Source organism: Xyrauchen texanus, chromosome 24, assembly GCF_025860055.1.
Source record: "Xyrauchen texanus isolate HMW12.3.18 chromosome 24, RBS_HiC_50CHRs, whole genome shotgun sequence".
NCBI classification, from domain to species: domain Eukaryota; kingdom Metazoa; phylum Chordata; class Actinopteri; order Cypriniformes; family Catostomidae; genus Xyrauchen; species Xyrauchen texanus.
Genome location: NC_068299.1, coordinates 986,952 through 996,435, shown reverse-complemented (window position 1 = coordinate 996,435; position 9,484 = coordinate 986,952). Strand labels below are relative to the sequence as shown.

Here is a 9,484-nt window from a genome sequence, read left to right as displayed (position 1 = left end):
CCCTGATCGTGGAACACTCGCTGTGTCTGAAACCGCCCCCTATCCACTATATAGTGCACTATTTCAAGTGTCCGCTATTTTGTAGGAGTGTCTGGACTCTGAGTGAGCCACTCGTCCCCTAATTTTGTTCACTCATTCTTACCCACAATGCACTCTAATTTCAAGTGTACATTTCAAGTACACTCGATGACGGTTAATTTCCCACAATCCACCACGGGGAAGCTGGGAGTTTACTGCTTCCTTCACTCCTGCAATGTTTTATTTTATTCTGAATGTAGTAAATTACGTTTTGACAAATCATGACTGGATTAAAATAACATAATAACATATAGCGAGACAAAACATACCGATACATTATAAAATGTACTCTTTATTTGATCAAATGTGTTTACTCTTAATATTAACACAGTATATATAAAAAATGACAAACAGAGTGAAGATATATTGTATTATTTTTTTATTTAATAAGAATAGCCAATAAGCCCCAAGTATTTTAAAATGTCATATGTGACGTCATTTCTGCACCAGCCCCAGAGCTCCGACACTCTCGTCCGAATTCACTCATTTCGTTCACTTACTGCTGAGATACAGTGCACTAACTGCCATTCACTACTTAGGGAATAGTGAATGAGTGAACGATTGCGGACACAGCCACTCTCGTCGCGACGATCGCCTCGCGCCCGCACATTTCACACGCACGCGCCCCGTGCACCACCTCGCTGTGCACGCGCAGAAATGCCGTCTGTTCGCGCTCCCGTTGTCGATCACTTAAACTGATTTTTTTAACTGATGTCATTAGAGCCCAGTTACAGAATCACCCTGAAAATGACCATCTCATTACACAGAAAAGCCCGCGTTAGAATTACCGCCAAAATTTACCTCAGCGTGCTGCCTAAAGTTGGAGCTGTGACTTTAATCATGAAATATCCGCTTGTCTTGGTGTTAAATGAAGGCATTACATTACGAAATTATTCTTTTTTTTACTGTGTGGAGCGAAGAAAGTGTTTCACTTTGAAGAGTTTGATGCTGCTGCTTTTGACAGTCTCATCACTCAAGCGGAAGCGTCTCATCGCGCGCAGCTGTGAACTTCCGCTCTCGTAAAAGTCCCATTCAATAATCTCTCAATAAATTACACATGAACTCTAATGAAACCCAGTAATGTAGCGACAGTAACGCCACACATTGTGAAGAAGTAAAAGTAAAAATAAATAATTACAAATTTACTTGAGTGAGAGTAAAAAGTACCCCCTTTTAAACCTACTCTAAAATTAAAATTTCCCCCAAAATGTTAAATGTAAATGTAACGGAGTAAATAAAACGTGTTACTACCCACCTCTGATTAAGGATTACATTTTGTGCATACCTATAAACTTGTCTTTGTCAGTGCATTTATCCCCTTTCTCTCCTTGTTGAAAGTTATCGACACACCTGGAGTCGTGAGTTTGAATCCAAGATGTGCTGAGTGACTCCAGCCAGGTCTCCATAGCAACCAAATTGGCCCAGTTGCTAGGGAGGGTAGAGTCACATGGGGTAACCTCCTCGTGGTGGTGATTAGTGGTTCTCGCTCTCAATGGGGCAGGTCACACAGTTATTTATGGTAAGCACAACATTAATAAGCAATAATGTAGTTTAATGAGATGTTAAGCCACTGAATGTGATGCTGTTCAAATAATCAACATGAAACTGAACATTTGTGCATGTTTTATCTGTAATTACTCACATCTGCTGCAAATGATCCTTGTTATGAGGCAAAGAGGAAGCACATGTATCTCGAGCGTACTGTTTGCTTTCACTGTCATGGGAATAATGTGGCTTGGAAATCGTCTCATTACAGATAAATGATGAGCACTCACGTCACACTAACAGAATGATGGAATGAATGAAGTATATATTGTTTGCTAACGACTTATTAGTATTTAAAATGGGTGCAGTAGACTCACTTCACCGTTACAGAACATTGTGATGTCTAGATGACTGGGTCAGAGCATCTTTAAAACAGCAGGTCTTCCCAAATTCCCCAGATCTCAATCAGATTGAGCATTTATGGGATGTGCTGGACTAACATGTCTGATCATGGAAGCCTAATATCGCAACTTACAGGACTTAAAGTATCTGCAACCAGACATCACAAGACACCTTCAGAGGTCTTGCGGAGTCCATGCCTCGATGGGTCAGAGCGGTTTTGGTGGCACAAGGGGGACCTACACTATATTAGGCAGGTGGTATTAATGTTGTGGCTGAACAGTGTGTATACACACACACACACACACACACACACACACACACACACTCTCACACACACACACACACACACACACACACACACACACACACACACACACACACACACACACACACACACACACACACACTCACACAAGAATCTCGTAAAGTCCTTGGATTCATCCAAGAAATGTTTAAAAATGTGCAAGCGCTGTAATACAGAACACAGCCACACGGGGTCAGTATTGTCTCAATACAGGACTTGATTGGAAAACCTTGAACATGTTTCACTTTCTCTAGTTTATTTAATTTGTTTCTTACAATGTCTAAGCAACCAAACACAGTATATACATTATCAAAAGTGAATTTTCATTTTTTGTTTTTGTCTGAAAAGTCATGAACGTTTCTGCGACACCTCAAATGATGTGGTGTGTTTTAACCTTCAGTGGTGAAAATTAGATTTGAGCATTATTTTCACAATAGAATAGCTAAGTGTAGTATTTTAGGTATGCTATCTTAAAAAAAAATATATATATATATATATATATATATATATATATATAAATATATATATATATATTTTTTTCTCACTTTTTAATAATTACAGCTTGATTGGAAATGAAATAAAATACAAAATATTCTGTTCACAAGTGATAACTTTGATTTAAATGTTTCTAATATTTCATATCAAGCATGCTCTTTACTGACAGTCTGACACTGTCATGTCCTTCGTAAGCAAGTAGCAGTACAACTAACTTTTGCAAAAACTTTATTAGGGGCACAGCTGTTTGTTGGAGTGGAAATGACACAATCTTACAATATTGAAATTAATTCTTTATTTTACTCTTTTACTTTTCTTGTATTAAACTGTTCTGTGTTTCATTAAATAAGCTAAAGTCAACATGTGACTTTCTAAAATAATATTTATTTTTATTATATGATGAGGACCTAGAATATCAGTAACAAGGTATTTTTGACGTGCAGTTCACAGTATGGCCAGAAGATGTCGCTGTTTCCCACTAAATAACTGGAGACGGTGCGCAATATACAAGCTTTTCTGTTTGAGTGTTTGTTTGTTTGTTTGTCTTTTCCTGGAACATTAACATGCTTTTTTTAAAAAAAATAAGTAAAAGTTTGATCAAAACGGGTTTTAGGACACAATGCACACACTAGTCAAACTTAATTTAAAGGGAAGCTGAAAAAGTCAAACGTTGCAATGAATAAAGCAGCAACACCAATAAAACCACAAACCCTCATTACTGTAATTATAACCAACATATTCTTTTCAAAATAAATTATATGTAGCTAATATAAGATATAGGCTAGACATAATTATAATAACAGTAATCAGGGTAATAAACCATTGTGAGAATGTGGAGAAACAGATAATCAGTTCTTCCAATAAATTGTTATTAAATGTGTGAAGTGTTATCGGTCGTTTGACACAATTAGGCCTATTATTATTATTGTAATAATAATTATATCTAATCTGAAACCCAAACGCGAATGTTTTATGAGGTGCAACACGAGACCGTTTATTATTCATGTTTTCTGAAATGAAGATATTTGTTAATAACACACAAGTCAAAGCGTGCTGATATTGACTTCTGATTTATTCATCACAAATAATGCAATATATCTATAATTTAGCATTTGCTAACTATAGTGTAAATATAATGATTTTGCACGGCAGGATTGCACAAATCTTGATTCATAGAAAGTCATGAGAACCTTTAAACAAGTTAGGCTATACAAATAATATTAAATAATATTACTACTAATAATAATGATAATAACAACAACAACATCAGTAATAATAATCATCATGATTCAGTCCAGATGAGGTTGAATACGATGTGCATGAAAATACAGATGAACTCAGTAATGAAACGTAAAATTAAATTATGCAATTTTAAATATATATATTTATTAACATTTTGGACAGTTTGAGGCTATTAGGGTGGGGCGATATGATCAAATAAAGTGTCAATTAATAATGTATAAATGAAGACAAAATCAGTCTAATTATCCCAAACACACGAGACATAAATACTTTTATAATTAGCTTAGAATAAATAATAATAATAATCATCATCATCATGATTCAAGACCCGTATTATTAATATGGAGAAATGTGTAAAGTCATCGCCATATTTCAGACAGTGCTCGCGCATTTTTCCTTTCTTGTCGTTTTGATGAAGGTCTAAATAATGTTGAACCCTTTTAAATTTCACCATGCTCATAATTCACCCGTTCATTCTCACAGCTCCATAAAACATGAATGCTGCACTTAAATAGATGATCTGTGTCTCTGTGTGCGTTTACAATTCACATATAGAATATATAGAATATATGCACAAAACACCAAATAAAAGAGCTGGAGAATAGACATAACAACTCACACATTACAGCGAGTCTCGTGTCCTATATATGCATGATTATAACAGCAATAATATTCATGCATATTTACAAGCAGCGCGCCAAAGTACATGTTAAGTCCACTGCATTCATGCATTAGTGTAACAGCTCGTACTGTTAATAATAATAGCACAAGAACACTGTAATGTGAAGTGTGCATGTCAGACTGATGAGGGTCGAGTCTGAAAAAGACCTGGAGAAATGTCTCTCGTGAGGAAATGCTTGTGGCCTGACTGTGGGTTGATATGATCAGCATCAATGACACTCAGTGAACTGTAGAGAATCAGATGCACTGTTGAAGATATATATATATATATATAAGCATGCATCTCCAAGATAAACTCTTACAAAGCAATACATAGCTCATTTAATCCAATATTGTAGCCTCGTAAAATACGGGTTTAACCCAAATGCACTGCGAGACAGATATTGTGTCATTATATTCAAGAGTTCAGTTGTTGGTTTATTTTAGTAACAATCCAGCCAGTGGTCTCGCGACCATTAAATGCATGCACTAAATCAGTGCAATCATATTAAATAATGAAGTTATGCGTTATAATAACCGGAGCATTTAAAATCATTAGATAAATCGCGTTTGATGCACTTCAACTGTAAAATGCAATAAGTTGACATTACTTATAATAAGCATGTAAAGCGATTGCCTTAATAAAATCAAGCAGGCTAAAAATACTCGTTTGGATCAAGTGGACTATTTCTATTTCACTCGACTTGAGCCATTTAAAAAAATTTTTTTGCAATTAATTTTTTAATGCAATTAATTAGCATGCTTTTTAAAGTAAGGTTAACTAATTATATTAGTGCACAAGCTGTTCAATAATGAAATGGAAGTATTAGATAATGTTATTGTCTGTTATTGCCGTATGCATGCAGCGATGACAATCACAATGAAACGCGTGTAAATGGTTGACGCGTGTAAATAATAGCCTAATAATAATAATAATAATAATAATAAAAACAGTAAAACTATAGTACGATGTTCTGCGCCTCGATCTCATTATGTCATTACATATACAGCACAGTTGTGGAGGTTAATGTACTTACTCTGTCAGCGGGAATGGCTCATATAGTAAACGTGTCTATTTTGTCAAATCTCGAAAGAATGATTTCTACTGTGCGACGCGTCATTAAAGCGCTTGATGGAGTGCGGCTTTTGTCCCAGAGACGCGCGTGCAAATGTGCCGCTGCGCATCCTCCAATCAGAGAGCGGCGTCACTTAGCGTCTTCCAATGGGTGACTCGCGTTCGCAGGTGGCGGCGCGGTTATCAGCTCGTCCCGCTGCGCACATCACAGCGACAGTCCATTCACCGCGGAACGGCGAGTCACATGCGGGCTATCGAAGCACTCACAGCGGGCGTGAGATCTCCCGACGGCCGCCGGCTGGATTCAGGACGCTTGTGAATCTCCCAGACCCCGAGGAACACTTTTGATTTTGCATGGGACAACATTGCGCTTTTTAAAACTTTTTTTAAAACAAGATCGCTCTGGTCTGATTTCGCTCCCCTTGGATAAGTTGTCAAGTTGTGGGCACTAAACTTTGCGTAAGGTGCACTCTTCTCCTTTGCGTGCTAATTTTGTTATTTCTTTCATAGCGGTTTATCCTGCGGTTCATGCGCACCAATGTTAGCTGTCGGGCAGATGGATCCTAACAGGCAGAGTGCTTTCGTCCTGGGCAGTACTCCACTGGCTGCACTGCACAACATGGCCGAGATGAAGACCTCTTTATTCCCGTACACCCTGCAGAACCCCGCGGGGTTCAAGGCTCCTTCTCTGACCAATCTGAACTCCCAGATCCCGTTGGGAACGCCACATGGAATAAGCGATATATTGGGGAGACCCATCACCGCAGCTGGACAGTTTCTCACGGGCTTTCCCAGGATCAACGGGTTGGCCACATCGGCCGGGATGTACTTTAACCCCGTGTCCCGATATCCCAAACCCTTGACGGAGTTGCCCGGGAGAGCGCCCATTTTCTGGCCGGGAGTGATGCAGGGCTCGCCGTGGAGAGACCCGCGTGTGCCCTGTCCGGGTGAGTTTTCCTGCTCTAAATGATGTCTAGAAGCATCTTAGACAGTTTGCCAAATAATGTAATGCCACTTTTGGAAAGAGAGATGTGTTGTTTTCTCACTCAATGATACAAACGAGCATCTGTGCCACTTGTTCGTCGGATCATGGCACATGCCAACCGTTTAAAAACAAGCATGTAACGCAATTTACATACTTAACGTCTCTTTCTGTCTCTTATTTTCTTCAGGTCAAGCAAACATGATGCTGGACAAAGATGGCAAGAAGAAACATTCCCGACCAACTTTTTCAGGACAGCAGATTTTCGCCCTGGAAAAAACCTTCGAGCAGACCAAATATCTGGCGGGTCCGGAGAGAGCGCGGCTGGCATATTCCCTGGGCATGACGGAGAGCCAAGTCAAGGTAAAGAACACTTTAAAATAGAAAATGTGTATATATATCCACATCATGTAGGCTATTTCATTTATTTATTATTAGTATTTCATTTAAAAGTAAATATGAGACATTTGGAAAGTTATTTGTAGACGATATGAAGTTACAAATAATAATAATAATAATTTAAAGATTTACGCATGACAATTTCGTTACATATTTCCATCAAACTTCATTGTTTAGTCTTTGATATTTTTAGATTTATTCATTTAATATTGCTAAAGGCATTTTCAACACATTTCCTGAAACATTAATTCAATTTGATGGATTGTTATAATCGTGTTTTAATGAAATCGAAATGCGTAATTCGTAAAATGTGCTGTAACATTAATTTGTAACGTTGTAATGAAAATTAATGGGGCAAATCTAATAATTGAACAAGTTTGCCGACAATATTAAACACACTGAAGCATTGCACACGCTGTCCAGTGCACATGTATTGATTTAATATCTGACCGCTTCTCGTTTAAATTAAAGTTCAGTGCATTGAAGAAGAGGATATTTAAGCATGTCCCCCTCATGTCCTCTCTTCAGGTGTGGTTTCAGAACAGAAGAACCAAATGGAGGAAGAGACACGCGGCTGAAATGGCCACAGCCAAAAAGAAACACGATTCCGAGACGGAGAAGATGAAGGAGAGCTCGGACAACGAGGATGATGATGATGATGAATACAACAAACCTCTGGACCCGAACTCCGACGACGAGAAAATCTCAAGACTGTTAAAAAAGCACAAGGCGAGCAACCTGTCCCTCATCAGCCCCTGTAGCAACAGCTCGGACACTTTGTGATGATACTGAGACTCTTCATCATCATCATCATCATCATCATCATCATCATCAGCCTCAGGCTCTTCTGGAGAAATGGGGCAGAATTAAGCAGGGTATAAACACACTCTGAATGCAACTGTACAGTTAGAAGTGGATGTGAGATGTATATATATGTTTTTTATTGAGTAAATTATGTTATTAAAGCATCACGAGACGTGCCAACTCCCCCTCATCTTCATCATCATGTTCATCATCATCTTCATCATCACAGGTCAATTGAAGATGATTTTTGGTTGAGTCGCAGAAGCATTGGGACAGTGTGTTATTTGGGAAACAGGAACACGAGTGTATAAAGTCGGTGTTGTAAATGATGTGAATAGAATTTGTTTTAACAGTGTCTCTTTTGGCCGCTTGTGCTTTCGATGGATGGACTTTATGTTTGACCTCACAACACGAGAAATAGAAAATATGGATGAGAAATATCGACGAGGAGAATATTATTGCTTCCGTGATGAAGGAAGAAAAAACTTTGTATTATCAATAAATTATTTAACAAGCCAATGTTTTAATGATGTCTTTGTCTTTTATAATGTATGTTTGTTTACGGTTGTTTCACACACACACACACACACACACACACACACACACACACACACACACACACACACACACACACACACACACACACACACACACACTGTATGTGTCGCATTATGTGTGATGTGCTGTTTGGCCATTACATGTTTAAACGCGCATTATATTTTGAACAATTACAACAATTATACTAATAATTAATCCTAATTACAGTAATGTAGTATTTTATTTGTAAGTTCATTTACAGATATGTAGGGTAACATTTTAAATGACATTTTTCGATTTTTGTTTTTTATTTAAATTTATTCGCGGTCAAAAGCGGAATTTCACAGTTCAGTTTATTTATTTATTTATTTATTTATTTAATTACTGGCCACTTAAGACATTTTAAGGGATTTTATGTCCATCTGAACTTTCTTACACATAATGACCTCGGACTGTAGATAAGATCATTATTTTTATCGCTTTACGAGTTTGAACTCGGCAAAAAAAAATAAAAAAAAATGTGCAATATTTTTTTAGACAAATGGCAAAAAGAAAAGTGCAAAATGTTTAAAACAAATGCAAACAAATGTAAAATAATTTTGTTTTTAAACAAATGCAAAAAAAAAAAGTGCAAAAATTGTAAAACAAATGCACAAAAATGTAAAATAATTTTCAATTTTGTTTAAACAAATGCAAAAAAAGTGCAAAACAATTATTATATTTTTTTAAAAACAAATGCAAAAATAATAAATTAAAAAAATGCAAAAAAAAAAAAAAACTTCTCTCACGTATTATCTGCAATATAAAGTAAATCACAACCGCAGTTGATATCCCGACAGTCCATAAACAGACGCTCTATAAGGATTGTACAAATGAATGTTTAATAAGTGTTGTCTGAACATTATGATACATGTGTGAGACTGTTTTGCAATTGTCATGTGATGACACAAGTGTCTTTCCACGCATGCGATTTTCTCCTGAGACATTTTAAGCAGGACGTCCTGGAGCTGGCCATTCCGTC

At 37.2% G+C, this 9,484-nt stretch overlaps 2 protein-coding genes across 2 annotated transcripts in view; one reads left to right on the top strand and one right to left on the bottom strand.

The window, feature by feature from the left end:
• Positions 1 to 3,830: 3,830 nt before the first annotated feature.
• Positions 3,831 to 8,746, top strand: nkx6.2 (NK6 homeobox 2). Its single transcript, XM_052089602.1, has 3 exons — positions 3,831 to 6,688; positions 6,914 to 7,086; positions 7,651 to 8,746. The coding sequence occupies exons 1-3, from the start codon at positions 6,280 to 6,282 to the stop codon at positions 7,903 to 7,905; spliced, it is 837 nt and encodes a 278-aa protein (XP_051945562.1). The 5' UTR covers positions 3,831 to 6,279; the 3' UTR covers positions 7,906 to 8,746.
• Positions 8,747 to 9,307: 561 nt separating this feature from the next.
• LOC127617620 (inositol polyphosphate-5-phosphatase A) overlaps positions 9,308 to 9,484 on the bottom strand; it is a 257,918-nt gene continuing 257,741 nt past the window's right edge. The window contains exon 16 of the mRNA XM_052089615.1: positions 9,308 to 9,484. This exon is cut by the window's right edge and continues 1,736 nt beyond it. The gene's annotated coding sequence lies outside the window, so the exon portion shown is untranslated.

Excerpts from the sequence above, each read along its gene's own strand:
- nkx6.2 (XM_052089602.1), top strand. The coding sequence starts at position 6,280 with ATGTTAGCTGTCGGGCAGATGGATCCTAACAGGCAGAGTGCTTTCGTC. Across the intron at positions 6,689-6,913 it reads CCCGCGTGTGCCCTGTCCGG|GTCAAGCAAACATGATGCTG; the intron begins GTGAGTTTTCCT and ends TATTTTCTTCAG. Across the intron at positions 7,087-7,650 it reads TGACGGAGAGCCAAGTCAAG|GTGTGGTTTCAGAACAGAAG; the intron begins GTAAAGAACACT and ends TCCTCTCTTCAG.